The sequence below is a fragment of the Cygnus atratus genome, chromosome Z, assembly GCF_013377495.2.
Source record: "Cygnus atratus isolate AKBS03 ecotype Queensland, Australia chromosome Z, CAtr_DNAZoo_HiC_assembly, whole genome shotgun sequence".
NCBI lineage: Eukaryota > Metazoa > Chordata > Aves > Anseriformes > Anatidae > Cygnus > Cygnus atratus.
Window position 1 is genome coordinate 36,085,943 of NC_066396.1, and position 20,006 is coordinate 36,105,948.

Here is a 20,006-nt window from a genome sequence, read left to right on the forward strand (position 1 = left end):
TAATACTTTTCCCCCATCTAATTCAGATTTTCTCTTAGTTGCCTTTCTCTGTAGGAGATTTTGTATATAACTTCACAAATACATGCGGCAGGATTACAACTTTGCAATCCTTCATGATGAAATGCATTTTGAATAACTAATAATGAAACAGCTTACTGGTAAACATGTTTTAGGGCATAATCTGGAGCTGGTGGGGAGGCTGACTAGATGATGGAACAGGTCCACTGTCTTAATTGTTGGTTTCCATTTAATAAATCATTTGATGTGCTTAATATGATTCAGTACCAATCAGTATCTGAATTAATGCCCTTTGGGTATGTGGTGGGGAGAGCTGTAAACACACAGAGAGCCAGAAGGAGAGCTTAGCACTCCCTATTCCTTCCTATTATGTTGGATGGGTCAGACTACTTCTGGAGGAGAGGCAGGATTGCTGTTCTGATCTTTCCTTCCTGGCCATCCTGCTTTCAGTTAATTGTCTGTCATTGCAACATGTGGTCAGTGACCCACCTTTGAACTGAGAGTGAGAAGAGCAACTAACTACTCCAGCACTCATGGAGGAAGGTCTGAGGCATGCTCCATGTAGGAGTGTCACTTAAAGGGAGTAAGTTAAACAGCAGCAAATATGCCTAACTAGGAATGGATTAATATGTCTGGAAGAGAGTGAAAAAATGCCCAGTGGGTAAGGAAATAGATATGTAGCTAGAAATCTGGGGGCCGAGCAACACCAAAAAGTGGAAGGAGGAGGAAAAAATACAAAGAGATGTATGGAAATGTGAATAAACTGTGGAAAAGAAAAGAGAAGCTACATTATCACTAATTTAGGAGGGAAATCTGCATCACCACAATTTTCTTTTCTTCTTTTTATCTACTCTATCTTTCTGTTATTTCAAATTATAATGCCCTACTTTCCTGTTAATTTGTTTATATTTGCCAGATTTGGAAACCAAGACTCTCCAAGGTGTAAAGGGTGAAAACAACCTCAGTTCCACAGGTTCCTTCATTGTGGACAATTCTAGCATCGACTTCCAGACGTTTCCTGACAAGGAGATACTGAGAATATCTGGGCCTCTCACTGCAGACTTCACCGTCAAGGTGAGGCTCATCAACCAAATACACTTCATAAAGCAATATAAAATGACACAAGATGTGGTAGAAAGATGAGAAACAATTCTTGAGAACTTAATTTTCCAGTAGGTATTTACCACGAAGTCTAGTCCAGGTTAGTTCTTGAACTTTACATTAAATTCCTTATAGTTAAATATCTGATGAAGGCTTTACTGGGTACTCCTCTGAAGAGACTGAGTATATGAAGAGAAAAGCATATTCAATGAATGCTGTACAGAGAAAAGATGAACTCATTACAAGAAAATGGAGATTACTTTATGTACTGTTTGCAGCTTGCTTAGTTTGTGACAAAAAGAAAGAAAGTCCGTCTCTTTGGTCCATAATTTGTGAAGTTTATGGCAGTGTAATTGCATAGAAGACTCTAGGAGTGGAGAATGAGGTCCCCAAGCTCCAAAATAAGTGGGATGACATTGGTTGAGAAGTCATGGTGTCATTCTGAAGTTCTGCTTTGTGTTGCACTGGCAATAAGAGTCAGATCATTTCCTCCCATCAGACCATTTCTATTCTTCCAGGTAATATAAAACACATTGCTGGAAGCAGTGCACACATTCTGTAGGAAAACACACATACAAAAATGAGCTTTTGGGAATTACAATAAAATAAATCCTTTTCCAGCAGGTCCAAGGAACCTGAAGGATTTCAGCTGTAAAATTGTAAAACCTGTATCATGTCCAGACTACATAAATTTTTCGCCTTGGGCCCCAGAGGCAGATGACATTTGCTTTAACCTAGAGATAATGGAAGCTATAAGCTTGAAGAGTAAACTGGAAAATTAAGTAGGTAATGGGATTGGGTTAAACTGGGCTGGCCTAGAATGCGTTAGCTTTGGTAGCAGAGCCCTGTGGACTGCCCTTTAGCCCTCTTGGTATGACAGCAGCCCAAAAATCAAGCAGAAGTTATCAAAACTGGTTCACAGAGAGAAGCCTGACCTGAAGAATGCATTCCTTCTGTGCTTGCAGATCAGAATGAGTATGCCTCAGTGAAACAGATGCTGGTCAACTCAAAATGTCTAAAACACTATATTACGGATTATATCCAGATGATGAAAACTAGAATGATGTAAACAGTACTGCTTACTTTACATTATGTATACCGGCTACAGATTTAAGGCAGCCTGTCTAGTTATAACATACCTGTTGTGGACATCATCATGTAAACGAACATCCTTGAAATAATAATGGAAAGGACAGAAGGGTTGGACTGTGGTCCTGGTATTTACGCTGTTCTCTTGATAAGGGGGAAAATAGTTTTATCCCTTGGAGCATACATTTCCTTCTCTACCAAAACAAGGTAAAGTACGTTTCTGAAAAAACAGATGAAAGGCTTCACTGTGGTGCTGGCAAGCTTCCCTTACACAGCAGGATGTCTTTGGTGTCAAGATTTACTTGCCTGGAAAACAGCAACTTTTATGCAAACAGATCTAGATGAATTTTTAGATGTATTAGAACTCAGAGGTAATGTAGGCTGGCTTCTCTCAAATAGAGTTACTGCTGGCGTTAGGATTTTGGCCAGTCATTGTCTAACAGGCCATAGCTAAGACAGAAGTCAAAACTGGATGTGGAGTTACATAGAACACTTGTGGTAGCCAGACAACTCTTATCTCAGTTGTAATCTAGGACTGGCAAAAAATGCTGGTGAGAGAAATGCATTTGATTATAGTCCAGGTTAGCAAAAGAAAATAAGGCTGGGGCTCAGCCTAGACTTCCTGGGATCTGCAGGGGCATGCAGAAAATTGTGCATGTGCAGGCAGCCAGCTGGCAAATGCTGATGGGTCCTGTCAGGCTAGGGCCAGGACTGGATTAAATAATCTCTTTTGAACCAAGAGCATGGAGTGATTTACCCTGTGGAATGAAATAAGAAATTACTTCAGTGTTGCCTTTGGGGCTAAGGCTGAAAAATGCAAATTTGCTCTAGCAACAAGAACTTACTTTTTTGTTTGTGGTTGGTTTATTGCTGAATTTTAGAGATACTGGGGTTGAAGACAGTGAGGGTCTTCTGTGTCCTTTAGTTCTGATGCTGACAAATGTTTCCAGAGAAGGCTGTGCCTCATAGCTAGGAGAAGGCTGCAGGTGACACAGGAAGTGACATTGGACCTAGTCCTGCAAGCCCTGATAGATGGGGGTTAGGATGGTGCTCCTAGGAGTAGATAAGCTAGAGTTAAGACTCTGCACACAGAACTAGTAAAAGTTAAAATTTATTTGTGACTGAGTCAAGTTTTGTGTCATCAATGGCAAATGACCAAAACACTTTGCTGCATCTAGGAGAGCTCATTGGAATATGGTCCTTTCATCATAAAACTATACTACCTCTCGAGATACGTGACCTGCCTGAGGTCACTTCTGTAGAGTGATGGTTGGACCTAACAGGAAGCAATTCTATAATGTGCTCTGCCTCACTGGCTTTTATCAACTTAAGCTTGCATTCAGAAGTCTGTGTATTTTGTTTTTTTTTGTTGTTGTTGTTGTTTGGTTGGTTTGAGTAACCATAAATACGACATATTACAGTATCTTTCTTTCTGTTTTTTCTCCTGTTATGGCAAATGTGGCAAAATTTATGGGAAGCCATGTAGTAATCTTCTGAAAATAATGTATAGATTGTTTCATACCCACCTTCGTTTCCTGTTCAATAAAAATGATTTCTTTGAATAGCTCTTAGAACATGATTATTGTCCTAATCTGCATATTCCACCTAATATACACATTCCACATAAAAGACATGGGAACTTCAATACTAGGTCAAACAAAAAGTCTGCTTCACTCAGGTTTCTGTTTCAGAGAAGGACTGATTCCAGCTACTGCAAGAAAGAGTGCAAGGAATAGTAAGTGCCATAGTTAAATTAAAGATAATATATAATCTGCACTATAGATTAAGGTAGCATGCTCAAAGTTGCATTCTCTTAACCTTGGAGCATGTCTTTGGTGCTGCAGAGGTCTTTCCATAGATGAGGGGGTGTTGTAGGTAGTGTGCACAGAAGAAATGCAGCAGTGCTGGTTCTAGTATGTTTGGAGTTGCCCTTGGTGTTGTGGAATAACTTTGGTCTCGTTTAAGAAGCTTCTGCTTTTGTTGTATTTAGTAATGGATTCTGTACAGATTATTGTAGCTGATAGCAGCAGGAGCTGAGACAATAGGCTTCATTGCTGCCAGCCGTCCTAGCTAATTTATTGCACTGATTTTCTGCCTGGTTCTTAGGGAAGGGTTTGAGAAAAGACGTAAACCTTGAAAACTTTCTGTTTCAGTTTTGTGAGAGATTTAGTCTAAAGACTTTTTAATAGGCATCCTACTCACGTAAAGGAACACGGCTTAATCTAAGGTTGGAGCATGGTGAGCAAGTTTGTGTCAGAGATGCTTTCCATAGTTCATAGTAAACTGGTGATAATGTAATTTCACTGTGATTTCTCTGGCTGATGTAGAGGCTGGATTGAGAAGCGGCAGAGGGAGCTGTCTTCTATTTAAAAACACTCCCAAAAATCAGCTGACCCAACGCAGGACTGTCATGATCAAGGGACATGAATCCAGAAATGGACAGTACATGTTCCCTGGATTTCAAAGGCAAAGGTCCCTTTAGCACTCCAGGGGAATTAAAAGGCAAACTCAGAAGAATCATGGTACAGTACTGCATTAGTGTTACACAGTATACTTGAAAACCTTCAACATCTCTGTATGTTATATGTTATTTGAAACAAATCTATATAATTATTTTCCCTTGATCCTTTTTCTGCTTCATAAACAAAATATGAACAGCAACAAATCTCTTGCACTTCCTCATTCTTTTTCAATGTAAGGTGTTGCTACATAAAAACAGGAATATTAAAGCACTCTAAGTAGATAAAACATCATACAAAAACTGTGCTTTTACTGACATGAAAGCACAAAATTACATATGCCACAGAAGGATAGTTCTCCACACCCTCATTCCCAGTTTCTTTGTGTGTTACTTAGAAGACTTTAACAGTGAACTTAGCACTGATAAATTAAACCTACTGATTTGAGAGTTGGCACTTGCCGAAAGTGTTTGTAATAGTAATGTGGAAAAATCCATTAGAACTTTCTTAATAAGCAAGTTGGCCTGGAGTTTGATCATAATATACTAAATCAAATTTCGTAAGACAAAAGATAGTATGCAATAATAATTCCCTTTCCCTGTCCTTCAGTTTGCAACACATACACACACAAGAAATAAATGATATCATTTCCCCTCCCTCAACACAACAGTTTCACTAGATGTGAATGTACTACTTAATATGCTTATCGTGATTTAACCCTACAATTAACATTGATAAATGCATGGTTATCCCTCCTTGTTATAAACTGCTGTTTAAATTTCACAACCACCAAAGCAGACCTAGTGCAGTTTTGTAGGCCAGGCTATTGTATTCTTTAGCAAACATAAACAAATGCTTCAGGCCCATGCAGCCAAAATCAAACATGGGAGGGTTGGGTTTGGTGGTTGTTTTTGTGGGGTAGAATTTTTGGTTTTTTTTTTGGCATCTGTATGTGAACTGATTGAATTTAAGGGCTATAGAAAAAGCTTAACACAATACAAAGGAGAAATCAGTTTCATGGTCACAGGACAGGTCAGAATGATTCAGAAACATTATGATGCCTTTTTATTCCATCTCTATGATGCTATTCTAAATGGTCATTTACAAAATCAGTTACAAAAAGCAGGGTATAAGCTATGATTTTTTAACGCTCTTTCTACAAGAAAAAGATATCTCTAGCTGCTAGTTACAGTGCTCTATACAGCTATTTTCTGTTAGATAGTCTGATTACTGCAATTTGAACCAAATCTTATAAGATTGTTGATATCCTGGGTCTTATGAAGTGATGAGGGCTGCTCTGATGTTTTGAATACTCCTGCGTCTTCTGAAACCCAGAAGTCAGGGATGCTCCCCAGTGGGTTGCAATGCACAAATGCAAGGCTGAGTGCTCCATAAGATGAGTATTGCTGTTGTTAGCTATTAATATATTTAGATAGAATTGTATTTGCAAAGACAATGAATTATTGCCATTTTCTCTGGTTTAGTGACCTAGGGATGCAAAATTCGCTGTTAGCTAGAGGACTTCTTCAGCACTGGCCTTTCTCATAGCTAGCATGGTGTTGCAAATACTGCAAGGGTCAAAAATTTCACCATACTACAGATCTGAGTATTTCAATGTGTGGAAGTTGGCCCTCTGCAGCAAAAATTTCTTAAAGCATATAGCTATCAAGTCTTACTTTGAGTCTTGCAAGGCTCAGGCTGATGTTTTGTCCTGGATCAAGATCTTAGCTTTAGCAAACTGTCAAACAAAATAAAAAAAAAGACATTTTTGCTGCATGGAATCACCATATATTGTTCTTCTGCTTACAGTACTCCTTAAAAAAATACACAATACTGTGCCTGCTTCTTTCACTTGTTTGTTTTGTATCATTTTAGATCATGGCTGCGGTTCATTATAATTCTTTCCCACCTATGTTGTTATCATGGCTGTATGAGTGACTTCCACTTTGGGCTGGAAAAGATGTACATCTGTCTTTTCTCTGTGTCAAAACAGACAGATAATTCTGCAGACACACAGGAATAGTCTGCAGGGGGAGGAATTCTTTTGTCTTCCTGATTTTTTTATGTGAACCCTTTTTCATCCCCATCCTTTTATAGCAGGCTCTGTGTGAGCTTTTAGTTGGTTCTTCATGATTCACTGAAGACCCTACTGCTGAGTATATCTTCTGAGTTATAAGAATCACTGATGATCTTTAAAAAACAAAGAGTAAGAGCAAAATTCTCCCCAGTGAACTCTTTTTCTGCACATTCAGATCAGAGACCTTCTTCCAGCACAATAGAATATTTTTCCCAGAAGTGCATAAGTCTTTCACAAGCCCAGAAAGACCCTTCTCAAGTGTGTGATTAATGCACCATCCCCACATAAGGAATTAGATATCCTGTTTCTGACACACAGACTCAAAACGATATTAATCCATACAAAAGGCCTACCATTTGCTGAAGAAGCTGTATTGCTACAGCTGTATTTTTTTTTTAGTTTGAGGAGTTTACGTCACTGTTTACTCAAATTAGAAAAGGGCAACCTTAGTCACAGTGGGCCAGATTTCTTTCAGCCTTCAAAATATCCTGCAATATTTTCATCTTCTTCCTTCTCTTTGATATTTACTTTGATTTGTAATCATATTTCTGTCCATCTACAGAGGAAAACAAAACAAACAACCCAGATTACGCTGCTCGGTTCAATCTGTCATATTTTTGCTTCTGTTTCACAGTGTAGTCTTTGATGATGTCTCTCAGCTTTTGGAAAGAGTGAAAATGACGGACAGATTGAAAAACGGTGTTTCCAAAACAGGGCAACTGGTTGAAAATCCAGGAAAAAAGGCAGTAATGAAACATTTTAAGTTGTCTGAGAAAAAGAACAGGGAGAAGTGCTGAGAGCGGGAGTACTGAACTGGGGAAGGATCCATATTTTCTGCCAATGATTTGTCAGTTTTCAGTTCTGCATTTTCACCATGTCAGTGATGCAGAGATGTCCAAGCAACACATCATACCCTAGGACAAATTATCAACTGGGAGAGATTTTAGCAGCATTACTGTTCGTTCCCGTACATCTGTTCAAGAACATAGAGGTAGAAGCAAGGGCTGCCCTGCAGAGATTTTGGAGTCCCTATAACTGTATTAAAGAGTACAGCTATCAAGCAGGAAGGATTGTTTCTGAGCAAGGTACAAAAGGAGCTGCTTTAGCAAACAAATCTTTTCTTATTTTATTCTGTGCACCTCCAACTCTGGTTTACAAAGGAAATCCATTTGGCACACAAGGTACTGGGGGCATTGAGAAGCTCAGATGGTTTAAAAGTTGCCAGTACTTGCAGACTTGGGAGACAGTTTTCTGAACAAGCTTTTGGCTCCAGCCAAAAGTCCACACCTGTGACTGAAAGGACCATTTTTGCAGCCAAAATAAAGAAAGCAGAAGGACTGTCTTATAATAATGACAGTGCCACAAAGAAGAATGAAAAAGAGACCTCACCTCAGAAACAACAACCAAAAAAAGTCTGGAATTAGAATTTTTATACTTTTCTATTTCTCACACCACAGTATCCTCGGTATCTAATATACATGGTTTCAGAAGGTATTTGGGGAACATTAAGGATCTAAAACCCATGTCAGTGTGGCAGGGAGAGCCAGTAGATAGTGGTAGGTGATCTGATGGAACAAAAATCAGTCCACATCCCCCCATATTTGATAGCACTAGCCATGCATTTACCTCTTCTTTATTTCAGAATGTGATCTCAGAGGGTCAGAAATACCTCTATTGACCATGCCTGGGCAATTTATTTGTATTTTGTGGCAAAGATTTTCCCACCAATCTATGGTTTGCTTTATGCATTTCACTTTCCTATGGCAAAGTTCCTCTGGTACTTATGTAGCTGCAAGATGCTTCATAGCTGCAAGATGCATACGGCAGAATAATTCTACTTGATATTAATATCAAGTTCACTCTTTGTTGTTACATCTTTTTCAGATCCGTTATGCTGGTGCTGCTGACAGTTCAGTCCAGTTTATGTTCTATCAGCCTATCATTCACCGATGGAGGGAAACTGATTTTTTCCCTTGTTCAGCATCCTGTGGAGGAGGTAACAACTTACCATTGTCTTCCAGAAACAGTTATTTGCATGCAAGATCTTTTCCAGCTTTTGAGATGAGATTTAGACCCTTAAAATAGGTAAAAATCTGTGCATAAATGTAGTTATACCTAAAGAAGGGAGGGATGTAGTAACAATAGTAGTAGCTTTTGCATTATTTAGTATCATACTAGCTCTGTACTTTATACGTATGGATATCCACATGATTGCATGTCATGGTACAGCTGTCAAACATAAAGGGCTCGTGGGATTTGGGCCCACTTTGGAATCACAGGATATGTCCTTTCTCCATTTCCACCCATTCCCACCAGCAGCTTTATTTCTCTGACCTGAAACTGAATGCAAGAATCTCAGCACCCAAGAAATTTCAGCTTTTCATTTTTCTTTTTGCTTTAGGCTTCTGAGTTTATGTTTGATAATACTGGTTATCCTCAGTTTCCCACTACACATAGTAGTAGGGAAAGACATATTTGTTCAATGTCTGCTAGATTGCGCTAGCATTTTCAGGGTATCTGGAGAAGATACCATCTAATAGGATGCATGCAAGTTTTTGCATTACATGTTAACATATTCTATGACAAGTCAGTAGGAGTTCTGGAGCTACGGAAGTCATCAGTATTAGTGACTACTCATCTTTTGATCCAGCCTTTGCCGATATAAATTCCAATAAGAGCAATAACATCAGCAACAAGGTGAAAGACAAGCTGCAGTTTTCAGTAGATGGTAATAATGCACGATGATATTGCTATGTGTAAGTTTTGCATGATGATTTTTTCTAGGAAGTTATGCAAATTTACTATTTTACTTTCTGGTTATATTTTTCTACTTCTTGTTCTGACAATACTAATTAAATTTGATACAAGGGGAATAAATTATTGCTGGTAAACCCACAAAAGAATGGTAACACTCCCTTTCCTCTTGGAGAATTGGGATCCTTCTGGAAATAAGAGATTGTTGGTACAGTCTTACTCTTGTGATGTCCTATGAAGAAAACACAGAAAGGAGGGAAAGAAGGAAAAGATTCTCTCTGGATCAGAGAGGAAAGCAAGACAAACATTTGCAGGTTAGGTATTTGAAGTGTAAGAGATATAGACCCCCACCACACAGAGAGGCAGAGCTTCTGGTATCTAATGATGTGTCCCATGTAGGACTGCAAATTCTCTGGACACCTTGTTGTGTTCTGTTTGTTTGTGGTTTTTTTTGTTTGTTTTTTTCTTTGTTTTTTTGTTTGTTTTTTCAGAAGTGACCTTAAAAAAGTTATTCCTCGTGTGTACTTAATCATTTTTTTTCTTCCTGAGTCATGTAATTTACCTGTAATTCCATCAGGTCGGGACCACTGCATTTTTGTGCAGTGTAACGAATGTTACTGCAATGTGGATGTTAAGTAGTATCTACAGCTACTTGAATTCTTAATTACATTGTCCTATGGACCTACAGTTTGCTAAAGATTCTGCTCTAGAATCCAAAGATTCTACTTTCGTCAATTGTCAGTGTATATACAGGCTTTAAGCAAGCTGATCACATTTAGCCATGTGTTCTAGAACTGGTGGTGAGTCCCTTTTGAAAGACATAGAGTGCGTGAAGTTGTTCTGTAAATAAAGTTGTTGTTTTTAATCTAATCTGTAAAACTGTAGCTGTTTTGTCCAAAATCACTGATATTTTCATTTAGGTTTATACATAACCAAAACTTACATGCATTTCAGACAGACACAGGAAAAGCGCTGCATCACATGTTATTTCTCCCACTACATATTGCAGGTTATCAACTGACTTCTGCTGAATGCTTTGATCTGAGAAGCAACCGGATAGTAGCAGATCAATACTGTCACTATTACCCTGAAAATATCAAGCCAAAGCCAAAACTTCAGGAGTGTAATTTGGATCCTTGTCCTGCAAGGTCAGTCAGCTCTAATTTTAAAAGTTCAGCTTTAAAGACGTAAAATACAGTAGGAAAATATTTTATTGCTACTGTTTACTGTGTAATTCAGCCTACAGCACACTTCAAACTTTTTCTCATCCTGAGGTTGTGCTGTATAGAAAAATATCTCTGTTTAGCACTTGCACTTTGCTAGGACTAGTTTGAAATTGGTTGTTTCTTCCCTACAGATTGCTTTTTCCTTCTTTAAGCATTATAAAGTGTCAGAAAACAAATTGACCATCATCAACATGACTCTTAAGTGTTAGTGAGATGGAGTTAAAATGTTGCTGGAAAATGTCTGTCATCACAATGAGAGGCTTTTGTTTGTTTGTTTGATTATTTTTACATTTTCTGCTTGATAAAAAGCGTACTTGCAGTCATGACAGCTTATAAAACAGTAACACAGGAATTTGCTGTAATTTGGGCTTGCACACAAGACCCCTCTCTGCTCCCCTGCCAAACATTTTCGTCAGAAGATTAATAGTAAAAGTATTAAGATCATGGAGTCAGATTTCCCGGTTATAAGAGGAGGAACAAAACCACAAAAAGGACCAGTCCTTTGTTGCACTGACTGATTCCCCTGAACTTCAGTGGAAGTCAGTCTGTAACCACAAGCATTATTTGTGTAATCTAAACCTCTTGGTCCTCTTGTGTGGCTTTGCTAAAAGAGAGCTGAGGGCAGCCCAGGAAGCATGCACACAGGGATACCCTAAAGCCATTTACTTACCTGCTCCTTTGCCTCTGGAGTAGTTTTGTGCCAAGTCTGATAAAGAGAGTTCAATCAAGTGTTACCTGAGTGTTACCTGAAAAGTTACTGTGGCCCTTCACGTTACTGGAGTTTGCTACAGGAGAAGGAGAGAAAGAAAGGAAGAAAGAAAGGAAGAAAGAAAGGAAGAAAGAAAGGAAGAAAGGAAGGAAGAAAGGAGGAAAGGAAGGAAGGAAGGAAGGAAGGAAGGAAGGAAGGAAGGAAGGAAGGAAGGAAGGAAGGAAAAGAAAGAAAGAGAGAGAGAAAGAGAGAGAGAAAGAGAGAAAGAGAGAAAGAGAGAGAGAGAGAGAGAGAGAGAGAGAAGAAAGAAAGAAAGAAAGAAAGAAAGAAAGAAAGAAAGAAAGAAAGAAAGAAAGAAAGAAAGAAAAAACTGTCCTAGCCAAAGAAGAGGGATGTTTTAAGGGACCTCTGGGACTCTACCCGACTACGGAGAGTTTCTTCCCAGACCAGGTATAATGGCTTTAGACTACATAAGCATTAGCAGAGAACAAACCTGTCCAAGCTCAAAGTGGTTTTTAACTCTTCTGTAGATCGTTAAAGTTCTGTGACTTTTCACAACTGGAGATAACATATCTTCATCATTGAAGATACATTTAACCAAAGCATATGGAAATTTATACTTATTCTCTCTGGTAAATGCATTTTTAATGGCAGCTCTGTTTGCAAACAATCAAAGGCAGAAATGTTAACGTACAGTTCAAAATTGAAGTGAAAATCTCCCAGAATTAAGAAGTGGAAATATCAAGTCTCAAAATCTGATATTATTTCAGCAGTATTGTGCATTCTTTAACTTACATATTTTATCACGCATTTCATTAGAGTGCCTTAAGGATATAATATTAAGAATGAGCTTTACTAAGGCTTTGTGGATAGTATTTCCTTTTGAGCATGTACTCAGAAAAGATTTTTCAACGTAGAGATTGCTTTCCCACAATGCAACCAGACCATTTTTTTCTTTATCAATGTTTTGTCATGTTCAATATCTGGCTGCTTTTGTTCAGTGCATTCCACAAAGAACATGTATTTAATTGCTCAGGCAATTTAAATATATTAATAGTTTCAATTAGAAACTTTACTACAATGAAGAAACTTTACTATAATAAAGTTGTTTGTTTTTTTTCCTCAGTGATTTTCTCAAAACAAAAAACGTCTTTGAATTTTTTGAAACTAATGTCAGTAAGGTCTGATCAGGTAGGAGACATAAATATGAATGTCTCAGAAAACATGATTGCTGAAAGATGCAAATTAATATGGAACCTGTCTTTTAGATCCTCCATGGTATCAATGAGAAAACAATTTTATGTATTTTTTTTCTGTAAAGACTAAGCTGATTTTTTTCTTTTTTTTTCTTTCTTTTTTAAATACTGTTTTGAGTCAATTATGCATTTTGCCTCTAAAATTTATTCTAAGGATAATTTCCATACTTTTCCCAATAATTTTAAATGACATGCTTAAATGTTAGGACAGACAACTGCATAGTACATGGAGGGAAAGAGAGAAAAAATAGCTGCTGGACAGATGTCAGGAAGTAATTTTTGTTTTATATAAGACATAGCAAGGCAAAGTTGTTGATATAAAGACCCTGAGGGGAAGGAGAGTCATTTAGAAGCACAGCTATGCCATCCCAGGGTACAGGCAGTAACAAAAGGAAATTGGCTTTTTGGAAACATCTTCACAGAGTGCCAAATTGAAAATGATTATTTTCAAAAGTGTATTTAAAAAGAATTAAAGAATCAACAACACAGACAGAAAACCAGAGGAAATCTGTGGTGATTTCTGGAATCTCGGTGCTTTCTTACGGTCAGGAAGAGGGTAGGTGAAGCAGAACACTGGGGTTGGGACTATGAGTGAGGAGGCGTCTCAGCTCTGCAGTGCGTTTGCTGTGTGTCAGCCACTCTGCTCTTCCTGTATAAAATGAAGATGATAATTTTTTTTCCTGGCAAACCCAGTTTCAGTGAGGCATAGCTGATTAGTGGTTGCTGACTGTTCTTATGATGTGTCAGTGAATGCCACAGAAAATAATTGTGGAAGACCACAGTGGCATTGAATAAAGCAACCAAGGGTTGCTGTAGGAGGGGTTACATTACAATTTTCAGCAAAGGGCAGAGTGAAAGAAGAGATAAAATGAATACCAGGACTATCATGTAAACCAGCAATTAGTTGTCTCTTTAGGCTTACTGCTCAGAAACTTTTTACATTGTGCTCATTATGGCAATAACTAGCAATATTGCTGGCATTATAATTAGCAAAAAGAAAAATTGGGGCTGAATGATTGTGGAAATAAAACTTTTTTTTTTTTTTTTTTTTTTGCAAACCCCGTTTTTCACATACTCAGAGGAGAAGCAGGTTACATCAACATTATCTAGTGTACCCCCTCTTCGATGTGGCAAAATCCAACATTTCAGGAATTCAATGAATGGCAAGTCTGAACTATCCAACACTTTACAGGGTGGAGAGTTTGGGGGAGGGATTTTGGCTGTCATCAGCTGGTATCTTCTAATGAAAGGTGAAAGGATTATTTTTCTGCTTTGAGAAGAAGTCTGTTTAGACTTGATTTAACTGGATGTGCTAAACACTTACACAGAACAAATCTCACATGCTGTAAACTGAACATACCATTCCTTTTATAATTCAAAAGCATTCCTCCAAAAAGAAATTTTCACAAAGATGTGAAATGTTTTTATGCCGCTCACCATTCTGTGATACTCTCTGGAGCAACATCATTTCTGCCTCTAGATTTCATCTTCATCTCTGAGGTCACATTTCCAGCAACATTGTTCTGTGTTTTTACCAATGGGATCTATTGTTTATGTACTGCCTGTTTCTGCAACACATTCATGTGGGATTCTCTGAGTCACATAATTCTAATGATGTTTTTACCAGGACATTTCAATACTGTATAAAGACTTATAAAGGCATCTTCAGCAAAGATTCTAATTTCATGCAGCAGCTGTCTCAAAAATTTCATACTAGCAAGCTTGTAACATGTGGGATTCTTTTTATCACTTTGCAGTAAATGCCAGTCTGATCTGCACAGGCATAAATCCTAGTATTTACCCAGAGCACTATCTGTAAGCCTACTACCAGAAATAATGTTAGTACCTCTGGAAAAAAATAAAAATTAAAATTAAATTAAAAAAGAAAAAAAGGAAAAATCTCTATCTCAAGCAAAACTTTACACCCAACGATCTAAAAGAATTCTCAAACATGAATAGCTTGTGTAGTCCTGCAGCAAAACTGCAAACTCCTTTTCCTCCCATCAAAGTTTTTCTTTTGGCATTCTCACTTAACTATCACAGAACATTCTTACCTAACACCACATCTAGCTGGTGCCAGAGGCAGGCCTGAGCAAAAAGAAACTTAAATTTAAATAAAATTTTACTTTTTTAATTGTTAATTTTTAGCTGATCTAACAAGAACAATGCAGTACAAGTCAAAGCACACGAAAGTCTAGGATATTAATCCAGAGGATTGAGAAATCCTTTCCATAGCGTAAGTCGTCAGTGATCCTAAGGTCCAATACACTTGGCGAAGTGAAAGTATATACAGTTTATTGGGCAAAAGTGTGCATGATAACTTTTATACACTTCATTCAAGATACAAAGAAGTAGCAATGAGTAAATATGTATGATTAAAAGGGCAACACTAAGTATCCTTTTAATCAGTAACAAAAGTCTCCTTACTTCATTACAAATTGGCAGCTGAAGCAGAAAATTGCCAATTGTATAATTTTTAGCTTGTTATCAACTTCTCTAACAGTATTAAAGTAGACAGCAATTAAGACACAAGTATTGCATCAGTGCAGTGTTCCTATTTTCAATACATTATTTTTGGAAAATGAATGAAACCAGAGTGCTGGTATGTTTCTTAAAAGATGGGCAGCACTCTATGATTTGCACAGTAGCAGCCATAGATCTGCAATGGTGAGAGGGGTCTGAGATGTAATGACTCATTTATTGTTATTGCCCTCAAGTGAGACATATGAAAGATTTTAATTTTGTTTTGAATACTCTTTCACATAAAATATCCCACATTTACTGCAGATACTGAGCTTTTTGACAACATCCCAGCTTTTTGCATGGATGTAGGACACTGGTCATGCAATGCCCTTTCCAGATCTTTGCCTCAGGCAAATGGTCATTTCTGTGGATTTGCATTCTTACTTAAATTCTTAATTTGTTACAGGGGGTTTAGAAAGACTTTCTGTCGTGCAGTTTCATCTGAGCTTTGTTTGCCTCTAATTGCTGGATCTGGTCTGAATTTTCACAGCCAATCACATACATGTGAAAGTTCCTAAAAACAGAGAGGCTCATCAGCTAGAAACAGCAGTTCCATGGGGAGATGAGACATGAAGGTTTTAAAAACAGAAGGGGAGGGGAAAAAAAAAAAGAAAAAAAAAAGCCTTTTGCACCAGCATGGCTGAATTTGCATGTGCTAGAAACTAATACCAATAGATACTGGTATTAGCAAAAAGTGTGCTGCCTGCAAATGAGAGAGCACAGTCAACGTCAGTCATTCCATTTGTAAATGTAAAGAGTGATACTTTGACAAGATAAAAAACTACAGAGGTACTACCTAAGCTCCCGGAGCCTAAGTCATACATTATGTACAGGAAATGGGGAAGAATTTTAGTATGCAAAAAACAGTTCAAAGCAGCAGGAAAGGAATCATTCGGTAAGTCTTTGGGAAGACTAAAGACTAAATTGGAACCAGTGATACATCAAGTAGAAATGGCAGCATATATGTCTCTAGATACAGATGTAGCTGAAGAATGAGCTGACAGCACTGGTAATGTTTTGATAGTTTTAACTAGGGTCAATTGAGTACAAGAGTAGAGTAAAGATGAGTTGCAGGTACTCCTAATGCCTAAAGAAGCAATTTTATTCTCAAGACAAATAGGCAAAAGCTAGAATTACTGGGTAGGGCAAAAGGCATTTAAATTAAGCTAGAAAATAATTTTGTCAGAACAGGTAGGGAGGGTGGGCCAGGAAGCATTCATCAGAGCATTAAAACACATGAATAGTAGAGCAAATTCAGGGGATAATTTATATTAAAGAAAAACACAAAGGCAGAAACAAGCTGTTAGGATGCATCAGATAACAAACCACAAAGTGGGAAAATAGGTCTTGTACTGTAATAAATATCAGATACAGATATCTGTCTGTCCAACATGAAGTTATAGGAAAACAATCTATTTTTGTTAAGTCCTAGAAGAGACCTGAACTGCAGCAAGTAGTAAAATAGTCACTAAAAGACATTTACAGTGGATATCCTGTTGTTAATAAAACTAATTTCTGATCTTGTATCAATCATTCTTTATCCATACCACCATAAAATATTAAACAGAATATAAAAGGGAAAAAATTTTCAGAAACATTACAGTCATGCTACAAGAAGGAAGCATTTTCGCTGCTTCCAATTGATAACACCTATTTCAAGTTCTGTAAAGAAATTAGTCTTTAGCAACCTATGCTAGTGATAAGTAAATTATGTTTTTTAGAATTTCAAGTCTATATACCATGAAGAAGTCATTTATCATAAAGATGAGATACTGTGCTGAACAGACATACTGTCTAAAGTGTGAGGTTTCTAGAGGTTGACATAGAAGTATAGCTTTCTCAGCAATCCTTCATAAATTTAAGTAGGTTATTTAAATATCCATTGAGTCCATTTAATAATGTTTAGGTAGTGAACATTGGCTTTCACCAGTCTACAAAATGCTAAGAATACATAAAAACATTAAAGACAAAATACATGGTGGTTCTTCAAGTTCCACACTGATTGAGTGTAATATGAACTAATTGTAAAATGATCTATACCTAAAGGATTAAGCACAGTGATCAAGAAAACAAAAATGGAATTCACACTGGCTGAGAATTACAGTACCCACTACCTGCAAAAGCAGGCATTCAAAAATGAATGTTGCCAGTAACTAAGGTTAGTAGATGTCATCAACCCTAGCTCTAAATAGAAATAGTGGTAATTTTACAGAGTAATACATGGAATATCTTAACAGTTACCATATTGTTAAGTGTCTCAATATCTGTTTCTCAGGGCAGAAAGTGATCTTGTAGGAAAAGGTGATAACGTCTCACTGTGGTATCTTCACTGAGCACTGTGCAAGGAGGGTGCAGTGTCACACACCTTAGTGCCAGGATTTGTAGTGTTAAATTGGAGACTTTTTCACAAGCCTGTCCAGTGATAATCACAATTCTCTGGGGGTTTCTGGCTTGGATGCTAAACCCATATCTTATATGGTGAACTTTTTCAGGTCTTCCAAGTGTTCCCTCCCTTTCACTTCATGAATTAGCTGTCCACAACCAGCTTACCTGCTTCAACTTTTTATTATTATCTACCAATTGCTGTTAATATCCTAAGCACACTTCAGGCCGTTTCTTAGATGGTATAGCCCCTGCCCTAATCATTGATTCTCAAGTCTAGTACATTTCAGCAAATGCCTAAACCTTCAGTGTATGAGTCCCCATGAGGAAGTAGGAAGAGGTGTTCCATTCAATAGGGAGTGTGGGCAGCCCTGCTCAGACCCCCATGCCTGGCTCAGCTCAGTGGGCTCCTGACCCAAGAGCTGTGGGCATGAAGGAGAGGGAGGCAGAAAAGGGCTGTCCAAGAGAGAATCATCGGGGAGCTACAGGAGAAAGGCGACTGAGCCTGCCATTTGTGCTAAGGGGGTAGCTGGAGGAGGAGATGGAGCTACAAAGGAAGACAACATTGAACATGACTTTCAAGGAAAGCTGCTGCAGGCACCCATCCCAGGGGAAAGCCAAATGTTTGCGGAGAAGGCAGACCTGGCTGCTGCACACCCACCTCTGGCATGTGGAGTTCCTGTTCCAGCTGGACATATGCCTTGGAAGAGCAATTGTACTGAAGCTGCCAGCACTCAGGAGGAAAACAAACAAATCTGTAGAGTATGTGACACAACTTGTAGGTCAGAGAGACATGAGAGATTTCAGGCATGAGAGACACAACAAGTCTTCAAAATTGCTTCATGCTCCTGCTCCTGCCAGAGCAAGTTTTTTCTGGGTGTTGTGTGAATTAGTCCTGTCTGCTACTCCCACATCAGCCAGAAATTTCAGTATAGTAGGAGAACTATTATTTGCTCTGCTCTTTAGCACATTATACTCATCGCATTGTCTGAGTAATGAACAGTGATCAAATCCTGTATCCTAGATCTCTTCTGTATTCTTGTAGGATTATGATGGATTGATAGGTTCATGGAATTTAAGCCACTCTGTCCACTTAAAAAGTACATGATTCACCAAAGTCATATGTGAGGGTTTTTGTTTTCTTTTTTTATAGTCCACTTAGGTCTGCTTTTTTTGTGTGTGCAAACAAACAAAACCAATAAGACTAGCTAATAAAAATCCAGTTGCCATTAATGGTACAATACCCATCTGCTGTTCTGTTGTATCTTCAAGTTGATGTTCAAAGTCATAAATTTAAATTTTGTGTGTTAGTGTGAGGGTCTTTTTCTTTATTGTGACCATGGGGCTTACCTTGCTGGGAATCACCATCTTGCAGTAGTAATATGAGAACCTTTGGCAGCCTCTCACATGCACGAAGACAGTGTCAATAATCCTTTGGAGCTTTATACCATTTACAGAAATGCAATTTATGTATGCAGAATTCTTTGAGGGTAAGCCTTTCCAATGACAATATTAATTTAGTGCTTTGTAAATGTTATTTAATCTTCACAACAGTGTTTGGACATGGTACAGTTATTTCCATTGGAATGGCCTTGGATATTATGCATTCTAATGCATGTAGACCTAGATTATGCATACAGACTGTATTTATTAGAAAGACAACATTTCTCACTGCAATGAGAGAAAAATGTTTTGAAATCTCTTTGTTTCTTAGGCAGTAGATGCTTTTATAGTATAATTATTGCATTTCTGAACTTGGTATATTAATCTTTTTTCCAACCACTCCTCAGCAAGCTGATGAGCTGGGAAGTGCAAGAGGCTTCGGAGTGCTCAGAGAACTCAGCAGCAGTGGTAGGGCAGTCAGGTAAATAGCACAGATTCCCAAAAGTATCAAAAAAGAAAAAAAAAATCTATTTCTCACTTTTGCAGGCATTTACCAGTCAGTCTAAGTCTGAACTAAGTCTGAAGACTTTCTTGCTGGCCATTGCATAAGTGACACATTTGTCTTTTCCAAAGTTTCCCAATACCAGATCTGTCTGCCCTAGACTTTTTGGTTTTTGTGGAGATGGGCAGCTCTCTGTAGATACAAATATCTTGTAGACCAGCACAGAGGACTCCTGTGACTGCAAAGGTTGCTAACCTGAGAAGGAGCCGTTCATAACTCATCACACACTCCCAGGGCTTCTGTCTTTCCGTGCTTTAGCTGGAAAATTCCAGCACACTGACCTAATGCTGACTCTCCACTGTGAAAACACAATGGGATCCATTCTCCTGTCACAGTCAAATTGCCCATAAAAACCCTGTTGACTGAAAGAAGACTTAGCATGTCAAGTCTCCTTTGAATGCTTAGACCACTTTTCAGGGAACTGTTTTGAGGATGGGGAATACTTTCTCCCTTCCCTCTCCTTTGCT

General features: G+C 38.1%; 2 protein-coding genes across 4 annotated transcripts in view; one reads left to right on the forward strand and one right to left on the reverse strand.

Moving 5' to 3' along the window:
• LOC118253760 (ADAMTS-like protein 1) overlaps positions 1 to 20,006 on the forward strand; it is a 419,478-nt gene that overhangs the window by 351,600 nt on the left and 47,872 nt on the right. For all 3 annotated transcript variants that reach the window (XM_050716258.1, XM_050716257.1, XM_035558495.2), the window contains 3 exons: positions 935 to 1,092; positions 8,629 to 8,740; positions 10,508 to 10,646. In XM_050716258.1, the coding sequence (XP_050572215.1) occupies positions 935 to 1,092; positions 8,629 to 8,740; positions 10,508 to 10,646 (409 nt within the window). The remainder of the gene's footprint in view (positions 1 to 934; positions 1,093 to 8,628; positions 8,741 to 10,507; positions 10,647 to 20,006) is intronic.
• HAUS6 (HAUS augmin like complex subunit 6) overlaps positions 1 to 20,006 on the reverse strand; it is a 223,635-nt gene that overhangs the window by 32,716 nt on the left and 170,913 nt on the right. The window lies entirely within an intron of this gene.